The sequence below is a fragment of the Haliotis asinina genome, chromosome 12 (genome assembly GCF_037392515.1).
Source record: "Haliotis asinina isolate JCU_RB_2024 chromosome 12, JCU_Hal_asi_v2, whole genome shotgun sequence".
Lineage (NCBI taxonomy): Eukaryota > Metazoa > Mollusca > Gastropoda > Lepetellida > Haliotidae > Haliotis > Haliotis asinina.
Window position 1 is genome coordinate 49,541,537 of NC_090291.1, and position 21,041 is coordinate 49,562,577.

The window sequence follows — 21,041 nt, forward strand, 5'->3', positions numbered from 1 at the left end:
ACACGGCTGGTTTGTTTTGGCGCGTCGAGGCCAACTTTAGTACGAAACTACTGCTCCTCTTCGGGGAAGACAGCTCTGGTTGTTAGAAGCGGCGGTGTTTCTGTAACTGTTCACCCATAAGATTTGTTCCAAAACAGTCGCATAATTTGCGCATTTGTGTGTGATTGTTTAAACTGTGTCTTAAAAGGTAGGTCTTTTTTAATCAGTACACTATCATGTTTGTGCAAATAAAATGACAGAATGTCTGCAGTACATTTTCTCATGGGAATAATGAAACCACGAAACATTTCCTACATGGGGTGCAAACTTGTCACACATCCATGACCACGTTGGGCGACTGAACAATAACATCAGTCATTTTTCAAGCAGATTGTCGGTAGGTAATGTGTTTTAGTCCATTGTTACAAATAGGTCATCTCAACAAACCATCCCTTTTAGCCCACATGCCGCTATTTCATTTCAATAAGCAATCCTGGAAAGATACACACCTGTTTACAGCCGCTTGCCATCCGTAGTCGGGAGTTGCATCATTCTGACTGACAAAAACCGTTTCCCGAAGTGCGGCGTTAATTTACATGTTGTAGAACATTGGCACGACCGATAAACCTCATACCTTGACCTACCATGGGTGGCGATTTCAGACAGTGTCCAAATATTGCAACATTCAAAACCTAGTTTTAGTGTGGCGATATAAATAGATCGAAGCGACACACGATGTAAACACTCATTCATTTCCCTGCTCTGTCACTGTCGATCTGAAGACGTCATTATACTGACATAATTACCTTAGGACGTTGACACGTAACAGAAGGTCGGTATGCATTTCATTCCTTTTCTTGTAAAATGTAATAGTAAAAGATGTATGCACCACCTGCCTTTTCTTCAGCATGTTGTTAGATGATGAAATCTGATTATGTAATTCACATATGTTTCAACGTAAATGTAGTGCATGTTAAATTGTCATATGTTTGTGCTTGATTACAGATGAAAGTTAAGGCTCTCATGCAAAATGCAAAAAAAATGTGAAAGTTAAATATTTAGAATTCCTGTTCATTTTTAGGTGAGGTAATGCTCAGTTCTGAACTTACCTGTATGACTTACAATTACTTTTATGAGTTATTTTGAAATAGTAGTAAGTCAGAGGTGTTATAAGCTAGTTATTGTACTAGCCTTTGATGATAGGTATTCTTAAGATATTTGTCATTAATCTAAAATTTCTTGTCACTGTGTGGATAACATTCTGGCTACTAATTTGCTTGCACCCTCATGATATGTTTGGCAACTGTATATATTTTCAGTTACTTAAACAGCTCATTTAGTACTGCTCATTTGCTCATGTTGATTTATATACAACAGATGTCATATTTGGGATTTCACTTTCTCAGTAAAGTACAAATTCTAGTACTTGTTTTGGTCGAGTCCCATCCAGGATTCGAACCCACACCCTCAGAGTCATTTACTTTGGATTTTTGGGCACTCGTTGACAAGAGTATGTTTGTGATTTTATTGAATTGTAACATGATGGGATTATGATTTCAAGTACGTTTTTTTGGGTTGTTACAGTGGAGTACTTTCTAAATGGCATTGTGTATCCATTACACTACATTGCTCCATTTCTTTCAGCAGTTGAGGACATACATTATCCAAAATGGATACCAGTTTGACGAGTGCTGAGATCAGGAGCATCTTCATTGACTTCTTTAAAGAGAAGGAGCACACCTATGTACACTCCTCTTCTACTATCCCTCTTGATGACCCCACACTACTCTTTGCTAATGCTGGAATGAACCAGGTATGTTGTCATCATGAATTAGTCTACATTTTGATATTTATCTCACATTTCGTATAGCACATGTCGTGATTTATGGATGACAGATGCTGAAAATATGAGCTATAAGTAATTGAATTGACAGCTTTATCAGCTTGTTTGCTGTGGTAAAAAGTCATGGTTGGGTAGCCTGATGGTAGAAGCGTTCGCTCTTCATGCTGAAGACACAGATTCAGTTCCCCACATGAGTATAATGTGTAAAGCCATTTTCTAGTGTCACGTGCCATGATATTGCTGGAATATTTCTCAGACATGCACATGTTGTGGTGAATGAACGTTTTTCCATGGTTTGTCCCTGTTATTGTTCCTCCTGCTTATCCATCCTCCATGTCTCCAGGGCATACGTTCTGATGAATCTCCACTATAGATGCATCTCCGGGTCAGCCATATAACTTTATTACCTCCCTTTGCTGGCTCAGTGTTATCACAGTAGCCAATCAGCTAAGCTGCCATTACAACTGAGCTTGCAAGTGTCAACAAAGATAGCGGTCGCAGCTGTGAAGATTTGTTTACAGTGCGACTCAGATTTTAGCTAAATCATACAGACAAATTGATAGGTCTGAAATTATGGAAATGTAATGGAAAAACTCCTTCTGCCTCCTACAGAGAACCACTGCTTCTGTTGTGTTGTCAAGATTTAAAAAGCAAAAGTGAGTTCTGGTTCGCTCAACTTTCCAGTGCAGACACCTGATTGGATGATTGGATGAAAAGCCAGCCAAGGGAAGTAATAAATTTATCGGGCTGAGCCATAGATGCATCCAGGGTACAGTGGAGACTTACTGGAATGTATGCCCTGGAGACATCGAGGGCATAGTAACATGGCTACAGCCACAGAATAGTCAAGTTTGTTATCACTCATGTTTGATCCCTAGAAACTAACGCTGGTTGCTGGAGGCAACGTAATGATTTGGATGGAAAGACATGATTCCTTGGATGTTAATGATGTTTGTGGATTAGTTTGACTCATTGCTTATGATATCATAGAAATGGTTATTAATACAGTGGTAATGATCTGGGCCATTGCACTTGAAATATAGGAAGTGGTTGGATAGCCTTGTAGTTAAAGCATTTGCTCCACATGCTGAAAACCTGGGTTCGATTCGCCACAAGGGATCAGTACAGTGTAAAACCATACTCACTCAAGTATATGTTGATGTGGTGGAGCTTGCCTTGGTTTCTTTATAGTGTTAAAGCATCCACTTGGAGAGTTAAAAGTCCCTGGTTCGATCCCCCTGGAACGCCATACAAAAAGACATTAAAATATGGTACTGCTTGGTCCCTGTGACTGTATGCTGTGTTAATATGTACTACTTAATAGAAGTTAAGGGTCATCTGATTCTTTCACAAACATTGTTGTTAATCAGCCATGCCCTGATAGAATAACTATATCAACATTTTTTTTATGTTTGTCACTTCTAAATGCAGTTCAAGGACTTTGTTTGAACTGCATTAAATACATCCGTATTAAAGAATATGATGACATTACCTTCTTTCCAACAGTGTACATGGTGCATCAATGGCTTTTTCAGTTCAAGCCCATCTTTCTGGGTAGTGTGGACCCCAATAGTGACATGGCCAAGTTGGTCCGTGCCGCCAACTCACAGAAATGTATCCGTGCCGGTGGGAAACACAACGATCTAGATGATGTGGGAAAAGATGTCTACCATCACACCTTCTTTGAAATGTTGGGCAACTGGTCTTTTGGGGATTACTACAAGGTAGGTACATATACTGAAAACATATGAAGATCTGGGTTAGAATTGGTCTTCAGTAACCAGTACTTGTCGTAAGAGGTGACCAGCGGAATCACGTCGTTAGACTTGTTGACTTGATTGACACATATCATCGTGTCCTAGTTGTTTAGATAGATGCTTGTGCTATTGATCACTAGAGTGTCTGGTCAAGACTGAAGCATTTACAGACTACTGCCATATGTGCTGAGTGCAGCATTAAACAGCCAACCAACCATATACTGAACCCATCTTACACTGAAGGTCACTGTTAGGACTGATCTTCTATAACCAGTGTTTGTCACAGGAGACAACTACCAGGACTCAGTAGTGAGGCTCAGTGACATGTTTGATGCGTCTCATTATGTCCCAGATGCATATTGCATAGGTCAGTGCTGATGCTGTCACTCACTGGATTGTCTGGGGGTGAGTGAGTTGAGTTTTACGCCGCACTCAGCAATATTCCAGCTATATGGTGGCGGTCTGTAAATAATCGAGTCTGGACCAGACAATCCAGTGATCAACAACATGAGCATCGATCTGCGCAATTGGGAACCGATGACATGTGTCAACCAAGTCAGCGAGCCTGACCACCCGATCCTGTTAGTCGCCTCTTACGACAAGCTGAGTTGCCTTCTATGGCAAGCATGGGTTGCTGAAGGCCTATTCTACCCCGGGACCTTCACGGGTCCTGGATTGTCTGGTCCTGACTTTAGCATTTAAAGAATGTTGCCGCGTTCATCATTTAACAACAGATAAACAGAGCAGTCATCATTAAATTGTTTTGTTTTTCATATTATGATTTTGGCACTTTTTATTTCAAATAATTTCAAATAACTCCTACGTCATTATCAATTGCTGATCATTTAGTTGATGAAACTGACTGAGAAAATAGGTAGATTTACCTTTGTAAATACAGCCATTGGTCATAGAAACTCCAGTTCTTAATAATCTGGTTTCTATCTGTACAGAAAGAGGTGTGTGCATGGGCGTGGGAACTACTGACCGAGAGATTGAAGCTTGAGAAGGACAGGCTCTATGTGTCTTATTTTGGAGGATATGAAGCCGGGGGACTAGAACCAGACACCGAGGCCAGGGACATCTGGATCAACCTGGGCGTTTCCCCAGAACGTGTGCTGCCCTTCGACATGAGTGACAACTTCTGGGAGATGGGGGAAACAGGGCCTTGTGGGCCATGCTCGGAGATCCATTACGACAGAATTGGCAACCGTGATGCTAAACATCTTGTCAATATGGATGATCCTGATGTGTTGGAGATATGGAATCTTGTGTTTATCCAATACAACAGGTAACCATGGAAACCTCATTAATTAAATGTCCATTGTAAAGTCTGTTTCTAAAAAATGTAACATTTGACAGGTAGACTGTACACATATGTGGAAGTATTTCATGACATGTAATACCCCATGACTTGCAAATGACTGTGTTCTTTCGATGAAAGCAAAATTTACGTTTTCATGTTGGCATAAACAACATTAGTCTGTCACTAATGTAGGTTTAATGCAATTCTTTGTTTCAGGGAGTCTAAGACAGAGTTACGTCCCCTGCCCCGGAAGCACATTGACTGCGGGATGGGTCTGGAGAGATTGGTGTCTGTGATCCAGAAGAAGCGCTCCAATTACGACACTGATGTGTTCATGCCCCTGTTTGATGCTATTCAGAAGGTACCCGCTTCTTGGGAATTTTCGAACAGAATCTGGTATCAGTAATGTGTACTTGATGTAACAGGCAGGATTGTGAGTAGGTTGGTTGATATATGTTGTCATCATGGTCTGAGTCTTGGCTCATGTCAGACACTGGTTTGTATGGTCGAGATGTGATTGTTTACAGACCGCCATTATACAGCTGAAATATTGCTGGATGATGTAATAGTGTAAGACACTGAGATGGAAAGTATGACAAGCTGCAACTGCAGTACCCATATTCTTGTGAAAAGGACACAATTTATATTTTAGTTTAAAAAAATTACATCATTCATAATCACTGAATACTGTATATCACTGTCTGTAAATTGACCTCAACAAGCGATCCCTTTGTAAAAACCTTTTGTAGGTGCATATATTTCAGTAATGTAAAACTGATAACCAATCTTCACCTGTTCCTTCACCGTTTAAATGGTGTTTCTGTGGCTGCTTCCAGGCCACAGGTACTCGGCCTTACACAGGAAAGGTGGGTAAGGAGGATGTCGATGGTGTGGACATGGCTTACAGGGTGTTGGCAGACCATGCTCGTACCCTCACAGTCGCCCTGTCTGATGGGGGGCGCCCTGACAACACAGGAAGAGGGTAAGTGGCAAGTTTAACAGTCACTAATGAGAAAGACACATCAGAGTCAATGAGACCATTTTCCATTATTACTAGTTTAATTTGTACGTGAACAAGTCTAGTTATGCGAAATGTATTGTTTGGATAACACTCAACTCTGTTGGATACAGAATAAGATTAACTACAATTTTAGCCCCTCAGTAGTGAAAGTTCCCTAATGAACTGGGTGCATTGTGATTGTGCAAGGAGATCTAAGGTGACTATAACTCACATGCCTTAACATAGACTTAAGGTAATCTGTGCACTGAGTTTGTTTGGTACAAAGGCACCCAGGATGATATCTTCTCTACAGGAATTTAATAAATTATGATCAATGTCCACAGAATAGTATGTGAAATAGGATTTATGTTACTATTTACAGAAAATATTTTGTGACGAGGCACAAACCAATTTCCATCACTAAAAACTGATTATGATACGTCTTTCAGGTATGTTTTGAGACGTATACTGAGAAGAGCTGTACGTTACGGCACAGAAAAGCTGAACGGGAAACCAGGAATGTTTGCGTCGCTTGTGGACACAGTCGTCCAACTGCTGGTAATGTTGGTGTATTTCAGCTTGAAGATAAAAAACATTCATTGTCCGTTTCCATCCTAACTTTGGGCTTTCCTCTGACAGTGAAACACTGCGATCAGTGATGTTATACCCTCTCAATAGCCTGTCAATATACTGTGACTGAATGTGCTGTGCATGGTATCTCACTGCTAAATGCTGACTGTTGAAGATTCATCCAATGTACAATATATTGTTTACCGCACATTATTCAGACCAAATGACTGTGTTTATGTTGTTACCTTGGCAATATTTACAGTGCAGTTTTCTTTCCTCTTGTCAATAGGGCGATGCTTTCCCAGAGGTCACCAAGGACCCCGAAACTGTAAGTATATTTAGATGGAGTGTCTGTTTATTGTATGAGAATGCATTTTCTCAGTGAAAATATGGAGTGGTAGCCTTGTGGCCAAAGTGTTTTCTTACCAAGCAGAAGACTTGGATTCAGTTCCTCACATGGGTGCAATGTTGCTTCCCCAGTTGTGATATTGCTGGACTATTGGTAAAAGGGTTTTGAAACATCACCCACTCACTCAGTGACTTTCTCACTCGCTGGAAATGGTCACACACTATGGAAAACATCATCCCCACTGCTAGGTGATACTTCCCTGCAGGTGTATGCGTACTGTTCCAGAGTCTCCCTACAGTGTTATCGTTGAACTTCTAAAGATGAAGTAAAACCATACTCACACCTTTTAGTTATGCTCAGAATTTGATACAGCATTCAACAGAACCCCTGTGAAGAAGTTGATCTGGCATTGTAGGCTATTATGAACAATTCCCATTATGACAAAGGAATATTTTCATATGGATAAATGAGCGAGGCATGTTAGCAAAGTGTGGGATGCTTTTAGAGCTGTATTGTTGTGTTTGTGACAATGCTGATTCATCAGTACTGGTTGCATTGTCCAGGTGAAAGAGATCATTAATGAGGAAGAGGCCCAGTTTCTGAAGACATTGTCCCGTGGACACAGGCTCCTTGAGAGGACAATCGGGAAACTAGGGGACACAAATGTCTTGCCAGGTATGTGATGTCATTGTCTCCCTGTCATCCTCCATAGTCCAGTCTTACCTTTACTGGATGGGTGTGTGCGAGGTGGGTCAGTAGTATACACAATGAATGGGTGGTGGATTGGGTGAGTAGTATACTAGATGGTTGGGTGTGTGTTGGGTGGGTGAGTAGTAATAGTCTAGTAGTATACACAATGGATGAGTGGGGGACTGGGTGTGTAGTATACTCAATGGTTGGATGTGTGTTGGGTGGGTGAGTAGTATACTCAATGGTTGGATGTGTGTTAGGTGGGTGAGTAGTATACTCAATGGTTGGATGTGTGTTAGGTGGGTGAGTAGTATACTCAATGGTTGGATGTGTGTTAGGTGGGTGAGTAGTATACTCAATGGTTGGATGTGTGTTAGGTGGGTGAGTAGTATACTCAATGGTTGGATGTGTGTTAGGTGGGTGAGTAGTATACTCAATGGTTGGATGTGTGTTGGGTGGGTGAGTAGTATACTCAATGGTTGGATGTGTGTTGGGTGGGTGAGTAGTATACTCAATGGTTGGATGTGTGTTGGGTGGGTGAGTAGTATACTCAATGGTTGGATGTGTGTTGGGTGGGTGAGTAGTATACTCAATGGTTGGATGTGTGTTGGGTGGGTGAGTAGTATACTCAATGGTTGGATGTGTGTTGGGTGGGTGAGTAGTATACTCAATGGTTGGATGTGTGTTGGGTGGGTGAGTAGTATACTCAATGGTTGGATGTGTGTTTGGTGGGTGAGTAGTATACTCAATGGTTGGATGTGTGTTGGGTGGGTGAGTAGTATACTCAATGGTTGGATGTGTGTTGGGTGGGTGAGTAGTATACTCAATGGTTGGATGTGTGTTGGGTGGGTGAGTAGTATACTCAATGGTTGGATGTGTGTTGGGTGGGTGAGTAGTATACTCAATGGTTGGATGTGTGTTGGGTGGGTGAGTAGTATACTCAATGGTTGGATGTGTGTTGGGTGGGTGAGTAGTATACTCAATGGTTGGATGTGTGTTGGGTGGGTGAGTAGTATACTCAATGGTTGGATGTGTGTTTGGTGGGTGAGTAGTATACTCAATGGTTGGATGTGTGTTGGGTGGGTGAGTAGTATACTCAATGGTTGGATGTGTGTTTGGTGGGTGAGTAGTATACTCAATGGTTGGATGTGTGTTGGGTGGGTGAGTAGTATACTCAATGGTTGGATGTGTGTTGGGTGGGTGAGTAGTATACTCAATGGTTGGATGTGTGTTGGGTGGGTGAGTAGTATACTCAATGGTTGGATGTGTGTTGGGTGGGTGAGTAGTATACTCAATGGTTGGATGTGTGTTGGGTGAGTGAGTAGTATACTCAATGGTTGGATGTGTGTTGGGTGGGTGAGTAGTATACTCAATGGTTGGATGTGTGTTAGGTGGGTGAGTAGTATACTCAATGGTTGGATGTGTGTTGGGTGGGTGAGTAGTATACTCAATGGTTGGATGTGTGTTAGGTGGGTGAGTAGTATACTCAATGGTTGGATGTGTGTTAGGTGGGTGAGTAGTATACTCAATGGTTGGATGTGTGTTGGGTGGGTGAGTAGTATACTCAATGGTTGGATGTGTGTTGGGTGGGTGAGTAGTATACTCAATGGTTGGATGTGTGTTAGGTGGGTGAGTAGTATACTCAATGGTTGGATGTGTGTTGGGTGGGTGAGTAGTATACTCAATGGTTGGATGTGTGTTGGGTGGGTGAGTAGTATACTCAATGGTTGGATGTGTGTTAGGTGGGTGAGTAGTATACTCAATGGTTGGATGTGTGTTGGGTGGGTGAGTAGTATACTCAATGGTTGGATGTGTGTTAGGTGGGTGAGTAGTATACTCAATGGTTGGATGTGTGTTGGGTGGGTGAGTAGTATACTCAATGGTTGGATGTGTGTTGGGTGGGTGAGTAGTATACTCAATGGTTGGATGTGTGTTGGGTGGGTGAGTAGTATACTCAATGGTTGGATGTGTGTTGGGTGGGTGAGTAGTATACTCAATGGTTGGATGTGTGTTGGGTGGGTGAGTAGTATACTCAATGGTTGGATGTGTGTTGGGTGGGTGAGTACTATACTCAATGGATGGATGGTTGGGTGTTAGTGGTATTCATAATGGATGGGGAGGTGGGTAGTATAGTGAATGGGTGGTGAGTTGTGAGGAGTATACACAATGGATGGAGAATGGGTTAGTAGTGTACACAATGGATGGATGGTGACTGGATGGGTGGATTGATGGATGCTTTTAGTCACTTGATTGTCTAATTCTGACTTGACATTTTCTACAGTATTGCTGATGCAGCATGAAGCAATGCACTTACTCACTTGCCGTAAATGGGGACTGTAAGGATCAGGTCATTGTATGAATGGGGTATAGCAATAAAGAAACAGAATTGAAATTTTCCAGAACTTTCCAGACTGGGAACAATGCAACCTTTCACTCTTCTACTTACGCTAATTCTTTTAAAAGTAAAACTAAAATTCTGTACATTCACATAACTGACAGCTTGTTCTCCATTACGGAATCAAACATATCAAAGAGACCTTGTTGTTTCAGGTGATGTTGCTTGGCGACTGTATGACACATACGGCTTCCCTGTGGATCTCACCTGTCTCATGGCGGAGGAGAAGGGGCTGTCTATTGACATGAAGGCCTTTGATGAGGCCAAGCAGCATTCTCTGGTGTGTTTGTTGCTTTCTATAGTGGTTCTGTGCAGATTGCTTGATAACATCTGACTACTGGTTTAAATGTAACAGATGTTACAGTTAGGATTACATTGTCTCAGTATAACCCTTCAGTATTTGAACAAGTCCCTTACAACATGCCCTTGTCTAAAGAGGTCTGTTTTAGGAATGGGCTGCCTTGAGTTGTTGCTCATGATATCCATCACAGGCTCGTCTGGTCTGGAACTATCCGATTGTTCATAGGTCATCAGTGGTCAGGTAGATGGAAATTCTTAATGCAGTATGATATAGAACAGACAAGAAGAATGGTAGATCTTTTCCAGGCAGAAATCAGAGGAAAAAAATTTCAGAAAACTTGCCCAAATGTATTTGGGAAAACACTGGTTTGTGTTTAGGAAAGGGAAACTATTCTCATTATGTAATGGACTTTGTAAAGGTAATGGATATAGTATTAGGCTCCAACTGTACATATGTACAAGTTGGAATATCTCAAGAGCCGTGTACTAGATTTTTTTCATATTTGGTACCTAGGTTCATCATAATATGTGAAAGGTCTCTGTCAGATTTGGTGACTTTGACCTTCATTTTAAGGTCACAAGGGGACATGAATGTTTTCCTCTTGTCAGTGAGTTCTCTCCAGAACTGTTCAGTGGATTTTCTTCATATGTTTGAATGTTCAGTAAATGGAAGAAATGAATGATTTGGTAATGTTTGAAGCTAGCTTAAGATCCTACATATGATGTAAGGTTAAATCATTTGCACTTGAAGGTCATGTCTCAAGGAGCTGGCAGTGCAGTGGCCGAGCAGATAAACTTGGATGTCCATGCACTAACCGACTTACAAAACAGGGGGGTGTCCCCAACTGACGACTCACCCAAGTATGCCTACACCGCTGATGTTGAGGGCACCTACAGTAAGTGTTATTGAAGCTGCAATACAACAGGCACCTGTCATGCTGATGTCACTATTGAAGAATGGGCTGTCACCCTGTACTAAGTTTAGGTCAAAACATCTTGAGTATTCTAGCTAGTTTGGTTTAATCTGATATACTAGAAATATGGATTCAGAGAGACCGATTGTCTAGTGCACAATCTGTGTGCATAATGTTACATGGTCAGTGGGGTAGCCTTATTGTTAGAGTATCTGCTTGTCACCCTAAACACCTGAGTTCAATTCCCCACATGAGTGCAGTGTTATAAGCCCATTTCAGGTGTCCCCCACTGTGATATTGCTTCAATGTCGCTAAAAATGGCATCAGACAATGCTTATTCAGCCATAATGTTACATTGTTCCACTGGGGACTGCTTCCTAAACTATCATGAACTGGTTTTCTGGTTAGACCTTACTATCTACAGTACAGACTCCTTTTGTATATAGCACAGATCAACATATACAACTGAAAGGAACCTTCATTTCTTATCCTATGCCAATCCCATCATTGTCTCTTTTAATTATTTTCATTTACTCATAAATAACCATTAAAATCAGCACGTCATTGGTGTGTGGTGACTGGCAGTTGTATTGAGACAGTACAATGTGCAGTGTAGAGTTGTGTTCCTTTGGCAGTGTAGCAATTTATGATCGTAAGCTCTATTCCAGTGCCAAGTCTAAAACCTGTCTCACTTTGAGTTTTGTCCTTCATTCCGTCATAAATCTGAAATATTCAAAGTGATGTTAACTCTCACTTGTGCTGCTTGTTAAATTTGGGATTACACTTTCTTAGTAATGTACACTAAAGTACATTCAGGATTCGAACCCACACCCTCAGAATCAGGCTCCTAATCGCCAGCACACAAAGTCAACCACCTATTTCACCCAATTATAACATGTTACATTTGACCACTTTCTAAATGGCATTGTGTATCCACAACTCACTTAAGTATGTACAGGAAGATGTCCATTATCTGTGTTCCACATGGTGATGGTGTTTGTGTAATTCAGAGTTTGAGCCAGCTACTGCCAAGGTGATTGGTCTCCGGTACAAGAAGGAGTTCGTGCAGGAGGTGACAACGGGGCAGGATTGTGGCGTCCTCCTGGACAAAACTAGCTTCTACGCTGAGCAAGGCGGACAGATTTACGATGAAGGATTCATTGTGAAGGAAGATGATGAGGTAGAAACAAGATTATTATATAAACATGTCACTTGTTTAGGCCACACCTACGTTATTGTTTGTCTGTACATGTCTGGATTGTGATAGGACCTAGGCTTTAGCTATAGATTTCATAAATAGAATTATGACACAAACATGTCTTCCTTCAGTGTCATTTGTCCGAATACGTTCTACCTGCAGACATGTACTTGCACACACATCAACACTCTCCTCGTAAGAAACATCCAACAGTTGTTCACCAAGCAAACTACATCACCTCTGTCAGCGATACAAAAGCTCAAACAGTATCAAACAGTAAATGAGTGAAGAACATCGGACAAGTCAAGCTTTCAAACTGACATTAACAGATGAGAAGTCTTTATGGCTGTAATCGAAACCGAATGTTTGTGTTTACTCTAGGATGTGGAGTTCCGTGTGAAGAACGTGCAGGTGCGGGGCGGCTACGTGTTGCACATTGGAACCATTGAAGGAACACTTCGAGTTGGGGATGCTGTCAAACTTTCCGTAGATGAAGTATGTAGCATGTGTTCTTTGTATCTATTTATGATTGTAAACAGGTTCAGTGAGACCACAAACTTGTAGCACATGCGAAAGCTTGGATTATAGTGAAGGAAAAAAATACATTCTTATCCATGTACATTGTTTTTCTTCATAAGTCTTGTTCTTTCTTAGTATTCCAACTTCTGAATGGCTCTCAAAGATCCGTTCAACTAAGGTTATCTGTGCTTACCAGGTTTATCAAATATCTTCCAGGCAAATTCCACAGAATATCTGCCTTAGGTGACATGATTTTTTCAATAAATAAGTAAAAGACAAAATGTCTCCAATTAGGAAGCAAATATTAATCACTGAAGTTGCTATTCCAGGATCGGCGGTGTGCAGTCATGAAGAACCATACAGGTACCCACATGCTGAACTTTGGTCTGCGTGCTGTCCTGAAGGAAGCAGACCAGCGAGGTTCCCTTGTTGCCCCAGACAGGCTTCGGTTTGATTTCACTGCCAAGGTCAGTACTGCAACAATTACTTGTGATTTACAGTTCCTTGTTTATTTGGATCACAGAAGACTTTTCACAACCTATGAGATGAGGAGTGCCCAGAGGCTGAAACAGTTTACATTTTGTTCAGTTTGTAGTCTGAACCATGATTGTAGTAACTGGATATAGAAATTGTTCCGATGACAGTGCATGCTTCAGCAATGATTCTGCTGTAGCCAAAGGTTGATAATATGCAATCCACCATGATCTACTTTTGCTGACCTTGGAGACACAAAACAACCTTTGCTTTGTCACATGACCGGTTGGTTGTTTCACAGCCGTGGTATGTCCCAGCATGCCTACTCTGCTACAAACCTCTGAAGGTGTGGGTTAGAATTGGCCTTCAGTAATGAATGCTTGCTGAAAGAGGTGACTAATAGGATCAGGTTGTCAAACTTGGTGACTTGGTTGACACGTCATTGTATCCCAGCTGTGTTGATTGATGCCCAAAATGTTGGCTGCTGGATTGTCTTGTCCAGACATGATATTTACACATAGCTGCCGTATAGCCAGAACATTGCGAAATGTGATGTAAACAATAAACAAACAAAATTCCACAACAAAACTATCGTACTGTGTTGTGTCTCCAGGGTGCCATGTCAGTAGAAGAAGTGAAGAGTGTGGAGGAAGAAGTAAACAAGATGGCTACCAAGAATGAAGAGGTCTATGCAAAAGAAGCGAGCCTGGCTGACGCCAAGTCTATCCAAGGTCTCCGTGCTGTGTTTGATGAGGTGAGAATCTGAAGAACTGGCCCTCAGTAATTAGCTAACCATGGGTTGTCCAGTGCCATTATTTGTGTATTATCTTTAGTCATGCAAGAAACTGGTTCATGGGGGTTCAAATGCCAGGTAAGTCAGGAATGGGCAGTGATCTAAGACACTGTTGTTTGACTGAAGTATTGTTCAACCTTTCATTAGAGGCAACCAGGTATTGGTCAGTTGGTGATCCAAATCAAGTCTGATTCAAGCTTTACAGACATGACATTGTATGAGTTGTGACTAAATAATACAAGGAGTCAAGACCCCCAGAACAGTTCAGTTGGGACTTTCGTTTTATGTGTATGAGGTATCGGTTAGCAGGGTTTGTATTATCCTAGAATTGTGTTCAGCTGTTGGTTCTCTGTGTTTGAAGGTATACCCAGACCCGGTCAGGATCTTGTCTGTGGGGATCCCTGTGGAAGACCTTATCGCTGACCCTATGGGACCTGGTGCCTCCATTACATCAGTCGAGTTCTGTGGTGGAACGTAAGACATTTGTAGTACTTCTTACCCTAAAGAGCACCAATGTCTGATGAATTTGGTGCATTTCTTGCAGTTTTAACGGCAAGGAGTTGCTGATTTGGGCAACAAATACAATTTTACAGTAAATATCAGTCAACTACTGATACCTTTCCTCAGTTTGGTCTGTCGGCTGGTTACCATGGTTACACCTACCGCTGACAGTTTGTCCATGTTTGATTTCATGAGGAGTGTTTGAATGATACCCACATGTTCATTGGTATGGTGCGTTTTGATCATTCCTTCAGTTGATGTGTTGTCACTTGGGCCTTAAAAAACACAACAAAACTTATTGATAACACCATCAGGTTTCACTCTATGCCAAAAACTCATATCAGTTTAGGGTTCTGAGTGTGTTTCCTGTTAGGATAAAAAATACTTGCATTACTTTCATGTTTGAGTTTGTAGTGTCCCTAAGCATTATTCAAGCTGATGAAAGGGACACCAGAAAATGGCTTCCCATTTTGCACCAATGTGAGGAATCCAACTCAGGCTCAGAGCATGATGAGTAGACAATGTAACCGCTGTGCTACTTCAGCAGCTGTGGGGAAACAGAGAAACTATAAGTCAAGTATTAGGTTCAACATTTGAAAATAGCTTTGAGGTTTTTTGACTTGCCTACCACTAAAATTCACATATTGTCACATGATCAACAGTTGCGTAAATGTCTTTGAGAGTTGCTTTTGCCTTTCTTACCACTAACTCTGCTCTGTCCAGGCATCTGAGGAGAGCTGGTCATGTCGGTCAGTTCGTCATACAGACAGAGGAAGCCATCGCCAAGGGAATCAGGAGGATCATTGCTCTCACAGGAACAGAGGCCGCCAAGGTCAGATTCACAGTGGCCATCTAGGTTTCATTGCCCTGATATGTTTGTGATATAATTATGTTTATAAGAGCAGTGATTTATTGATAATTTTTGGTTTAGTTTGCAAACGGATTTCGAGTGATATGCTTTTACAGATCTGAAAAATAAGGCATTTTTAACCTTTTCATATGGAAGCATATTATGTGTTGTGTTCAGAAAGTTAGTGGAATAAACTGCAAGAAGTAAAACATACGCAATGTACCTACTATTAGAAGGGGCAGTTGTTATGCTGTAGATACCAAAACAAATTCTGCAGCGTGGAACTTCATGTTGTTAACAGTTTAGTCTAGATTATTTTGATTGAGTGGAATTGTTTAAGGGAAACTGTATGGATGGATGTAGGATGTGACACTGTTGGTGAGAGTTGTAGGTGACTCTGTTGGTGATGGTTTCAGGCGATACACAGGTGTGAGGTGCTGGAGAAGTCCCTTTCCGAGCTGAAGGACAAGGTGGAACGCAACCCCACGACACAGGAGGTGACCAACAGAGAATTGAGTGCCCTCATCGTTCAGCTGGATAATGTATGTACTGGCTAATCTCCTACATGATAAACCAACGTAGCACTGACTCTTTAAGAAGATACACTTACATTGCACAGAGCTTTGTTTTCTGTATGCAGTCGAGAGTGAGTGAGTGAGTTTAGTTTCACGCCTCTTTTAGCTATGTTCTAGTGATATCATGGTGGGGACACCACAAGTTGGCTTCACACATTGTTCCTATGTGGGAATCAAGCCTGTATCTTCAGCTTGATGAGCAAACACATTAACCACTAAGCTACTCCACCTCCCTGTATATAGTCAAGATACACTGCCAGTGCCTAATGTTTGGGTAGCTAGAGGGTGCCTCCTGATTGATCATGGATTATCATCACTGAATGTCATGGACATTCTTGCATTCTACCATTGATCTTAGTACATAAGCTGATATAGTTGTATCCATTCTGAAATGGTCACCGACCATGTATTCTGGCACTGATTGCATGGGAAAATCTTTTCTACTATAATGTTCTATGATAGTTGATGATCTTATAATTTGATTCTTTATTGCACACATACAAAAGGAAACTACGTAGCTTACAGAGTTGTGTCCCTTTGCCATCTTGCCAGGATCTGCTCATCATGACATTCACTCACTCTTACACTTGTGTTCTCTAGTACAACTAAGATTGGGATTAATCCAGAACTGTTGAATCCTTGACAGGAAGTTGCACAGTCTGGTATCTCCTACTGGAAGAGGGACAGCCTGAGGTCAGAGTTGAAGGGACTCAAGAAGAAGATGGACGACCTTGACAAGGCCAGGAAAGCTGCTGTGATGACCGAGGTGAGAGACTGTCAGAACAAGGATGTAATTTAAGAATTGTTGAATGTGACCATACACATAATGACCCATATGCATTCTACTGAAGGTGTTATTGGATGATATTTTTTATACTCTTTGTGATATCACAGTGTCACAAAGTTGCTGATGCCTGTTGTTGTGTTCTTGTAGGTTGTGGAACAAGCCAAGAAGATGATCGAATCCAACCCAAACATCAAATACATTGTCCATGAATTCAAGGCAGGATCTAATGCTAAGGTCAGTTCAGTTTCATTAAAATCACACGCTAGTTCTTGTCACAGTTGACACAGGAGTACAATGTATGAAGCTCATTTCTGGTGTCCCTTGCTGTGATATTGCTAAAATCGGCGTAAAACCACACTCACTGTAACGATTGAATAATGATAAAATAAAGATTCGCAGGCATCCCATCTGTCACTGTCAACTTTTCGTACAACCCTGCAGTACCTCCATACAAACTCTGCAAATATATACTGAACAGCAAAAGAAACGCAACCCTGGCTTTTTGTCAGTTTTTTGAATAGAAGACATGAATTTTGAACACTTATATTTATGAGATTTCATTTCTTCGAAAATTATTTTTCTTTTGCTGTTCAGTATATGAACATGCCTCAAAATAGTCTACACTGAATGTTGAGTTGACTGATGCAGTAATGTGTCCTCGTTGTGCCAGGCTCTTGATGCTGCCATGAAACAGTACAAGGCCTCAAGTCCAGAGACTGCTGCCATGTTTTTCTCCACGGATGAAGAGTCGGGCAAGATCCTGTGTATGTCCTGTGTTCCCAAGGTACGTGTGTCTGCTGAAAGGAGGGGTGCATTTGTGATTGGGCTGTCCACATTAAGAAACAGTTTAATTGTGTTCAAAATATGACTTTGGCAGTTTTTCATAAACTTCATTTGTGTTAACATTGTGTGTACCCAATGAGCTTAAACAAAAGTAAATGTTTGAATGAATAATCAGTCTCCATGGTTGACCAGGTAGAGAGAGAGTCCTTTCACGTCAACTTTAATGAAGTTTGGACCAATCAATCAAATTATGAACGCATAGCCTGTTCCTAAGTCAGTGATCCATTTTAGGGACCGTTCATTATTTATGACAAGGGAGGTGATGATGATTGTTATGAAGAAGCATGTACACTGTGACCCCCCACTCCTAAATTTTATGTACAAAATAAGTCTCCACTGCATGTCATGTACAAAATCAATGACCCCATCTCCCTTCCCATATTTTAAGCATAATTTTCAAATATTTTTATGTACAAAATTGCAGACCAGAGTACATGTGTAAAACAATTGCTGACCTCCCCACCTCCCAAAGATTTTGAAGAGTCTCTTAGAGGCTTCCCTATGACAGACAGTAATCAGTCACAGTCCAGTTCTACCCTAGTAGACTGAAATACATAAACGGAAATTGCAAAACTGAAGGTCATGTGTCCCTTTCTGCTACGGTGATATGGTATTCCCCAGTTGTAAGGAATAATAGATGTGCTGTTGAAGTCAGTTACTTCAGATATTGCTGAATTTGTCTTCAGAAAAAAAATCATTTCCGTATATAAAAATGCCGCATATTTCTTAACAGGAAGTTGCATCAAATGGCCTGACCGCAAAGGCGTGGGTTGACCATGTTGTCCCCACTATCAAGGGGAAAGGAGGCGGTAAGGACGTGTCTGCACAAGCCACTGGATCTAATGTTGAGGGACTTCAGGAAGCCTTGAAACTGGCAACAGAGTTTGCACAGCTGAAACTTTCTTGAACAGGAAGGACAATGATACATTCTGCTCAAGTGCTCTTTTATCTGCACACTACACAAATGTTTAATTGAACACCTCATTCATTGTGCTTACAGGACACTGACACCCTTCAACTACAGTTGAAAACCCTAAAGTTTTCTTTTTACTCTGTTATTAAAGATATTTTACTAAGTGATGTTTCCAATACAAAAATTGTAGATTATTGTGGCAAACTGGCACCAACTGGACTCTCTGTTCTTTTTGAGGAAAGAATGTGTTCGTGTGTACTCACTGATGTGTGATGTTCAGGGAGTGTGCAGTGATTCTTGCCCATCACTGATGTCCAGATCTTACCTCTGCTCGTGGTTGCCAGTGACATCTTGCTGGTGCAGATGCCACTGGGTAAATACAAATAAATGTGTATCTAAACCTCCTATGATTCTGGAATTTGTGAATATTTCCTTGCATACTAGATGCAATAACAACACTTTTATATTGACGGTTTATAGCTAGAAGACATTTTCTTTGGTTGTAGACTTTAGCAGCTAGAAGTATTTATCACTGCATCAACATTATCATGTAATCCTTTCTTTGATTTATTCATAGTCATACATGAGGAGTCATGGTGATACTAACAGTGAATATTTAGAGGTAGCTGCTGTAGACTAGCTTGTAGTTTTAGCTTTTGTCTGTTATTGGCATGTGTGAAATGGTTAAGTGATGTACACATCTCAGTGGGCATAGCTGACACAAGGTGATACAAATACCTTTGCAGAGTTGTCTCCCTTTGATGTACTGATCATGGGCTCAAATCCCAGATCTGTGGTTTGTGAACAATGTAGGTTTAGCTGTAGAAACTGATATTGGTGACATTTAATTCACTCATTCCTGGGTCACACTCATGTGCATGTAAATGTTTGTTTGTTAACAGTTAAGTAACTATGCCAACATTGCTTGATTTGTTACTTGTGTAATGTAAACCTTAGATCTTTCATATGGCAGGAGATATCGTACACAGGACATGCTGTCTGGGGACAGTTGATGATAATGAGGACAGAAAGTCACTCACTTATTAAAGCGTACAAGTATGCGCTGCACGAGTGTTTAGTCATTGGGACACGGTCTTGACACCTTGATCGTCTAACATTGTATACTACTCAACATTTACCACAAACCATCAGGTCCATCTTTAAAGTTGTGGTCCTTAGCAAACCTTGCATTCTGTATGTATCCTAAACACCTTGTAAAAGAAATCTGGATGTTTCCACTGATCAGCTAATGGCACTTTTCTATTTCAGTAACCAACCTTTGTGTACTGTTTTCTGATTGAGACTATTTTCAGCACGTATGGCTCAAGTGCACTATTACCTGGGGCACTTGGTCAGAAGCCATACTCTCCTCACACACACTACTCAAATATAGAGCTATCTGTTGTTTGGTCAGTGATGACTAGAATTGTTCAGTTGTCTCCGCTTCCACCTTTTGGTGTTCGATTGAGTCCATTCTCACCATGATTGCTTTCCACCCCACTTTGTTTTCAGTATGGGGGTCAGTCCTCAAAGTTTGCACGATATAGAGATTTTCAAGAAGCCAGACATGTATTTGTATTGTTTTTTTTAAATGTAACTTCCTGAATTGTTTTTGTATTTCTTTTGGCACAATGTGCATGATTAGCACGACAGCTCAGTGTCTCAGATCGTCTTCATAAATATCAAAATGTGGTTTTCTGTGAAAAGATTGTTGTTTTCAGTTTGGTCACAGTAGATACTTCTGAAAGCTCTTTAACCATGTTATAGCTCCTCAGATATTTTCATTCATTTTCGAAGTTAACAATTCCTTCAAAAGCTTAGACCTATTTGTCTTTCTTATTTGTAGAGATTTCACATATATTTTTCTGTTTTCAATATGTACATCAGAAATCTAGAAATTAATAATGTGGGTTTAAACCCACACTTATTATAAAACATCCATGAAAAGGTAAGCATCAGAGCTGCAGTAACCTGACCTGGTCCCAGTGGACATTTTCACATCCACCTTGACCAGAACTTGGGGTAAAGGCTCGCAGTATGCCAGCAAGGGTGGCAGTTCCCACTTATGGAGCTTTTGTTCGTTGAATATTGACTACTTTTGAGGAGCAAAGATGTTGAATGAGAACGTAATGACTACAGAATGTGATGAGACTCGTTATCTCTGTTGCTTCATCTTATTTGCTGATTTAATCAGGCTGAATGTCAGGTCATTCTCAAGTATTGACATTAAACAATATCATCATCAACTTGTGTTTTCTGTAATCTGTTCTGAGTCAGGGATAAAACTACCAGGAATGCTGCTTTTTGAAAGGCACCTGAGTGGGTTGGGCTCAGTGATTGCATGTCATCCTCTCCTGCCAATGAGGATCATTCTTCATATCAATCACTGGATTGTCTGGTCCTGAGTAATTTCTTTACAGTGAGTGAGTTTAGGTTTACACCGCACTCTGCAACAGCATGAACATTGATCTGCACAGTTGGGAATGTG

At 41.0% G+C, this 21,041-nt stretch overlaps 1 protein-coding gene across 3 annotated transcripts; it reads left to right on the forward strand.

Moving 5' to 3' along the window:
- The first annotated feature begins 299 nt into the window (after positions 1-299).
- LOC137257708 (alanine--tRNA ligase, cytoplasmic-like) lies at positions 300-20,799 on the forward strand. 3 transcript variants are annotated; one of them, XM_067795100.1, is made up of 22 exons: positions 300-376; positions 1,627-1,792; positions 3,358-3,546; positions 4,530-4,867; positions 5,099-5,243; positions 5,719-5,864; positions 6,332-6,440; positions 6,742-6,780; positions 7,365-7,476; positions 10,042-10,166; positions 10,938-11,082; positions 12,111-12,280; positions 12,680-12,793; positions 13,147-13,284; positions 13,905-14,045; positions 14,446-14,558; positions 15,309-15,417; positions 15,852-15,977; positions 16,657-16,776; positions 16,945-17,031; positions 17,468-17,581; positions 18,374-20,799. In XM_067795100.1, exons 2-22 carry the CDS (start codon positions 1,649-1,651, stop codon positions 18,545-18,547), a joined length of 2,898 nt encoding a protein of 965 aa, XP_067651201.1. In that variant the 5' UTR covers positions 300-376; positions 1,627-1,648; the 3' UTR covers positions 18,548-20,799. The 3 variants fall into 3 exon arrangements, with proteins under 3 accessions (XP_067651201.1, XP_067651202.1, XP_067651203.1); XM_067795101.1 differs by having other exon boundaries at positions 304-376; positions 1,624-1,792; XM_067795102.1 differs by lacking the exon at positions 300-376 and adding an exon at positions 505-811.
- The last annotated feature ends 242 nt before the right edge of the window (positions 20,800-21,041 follow it).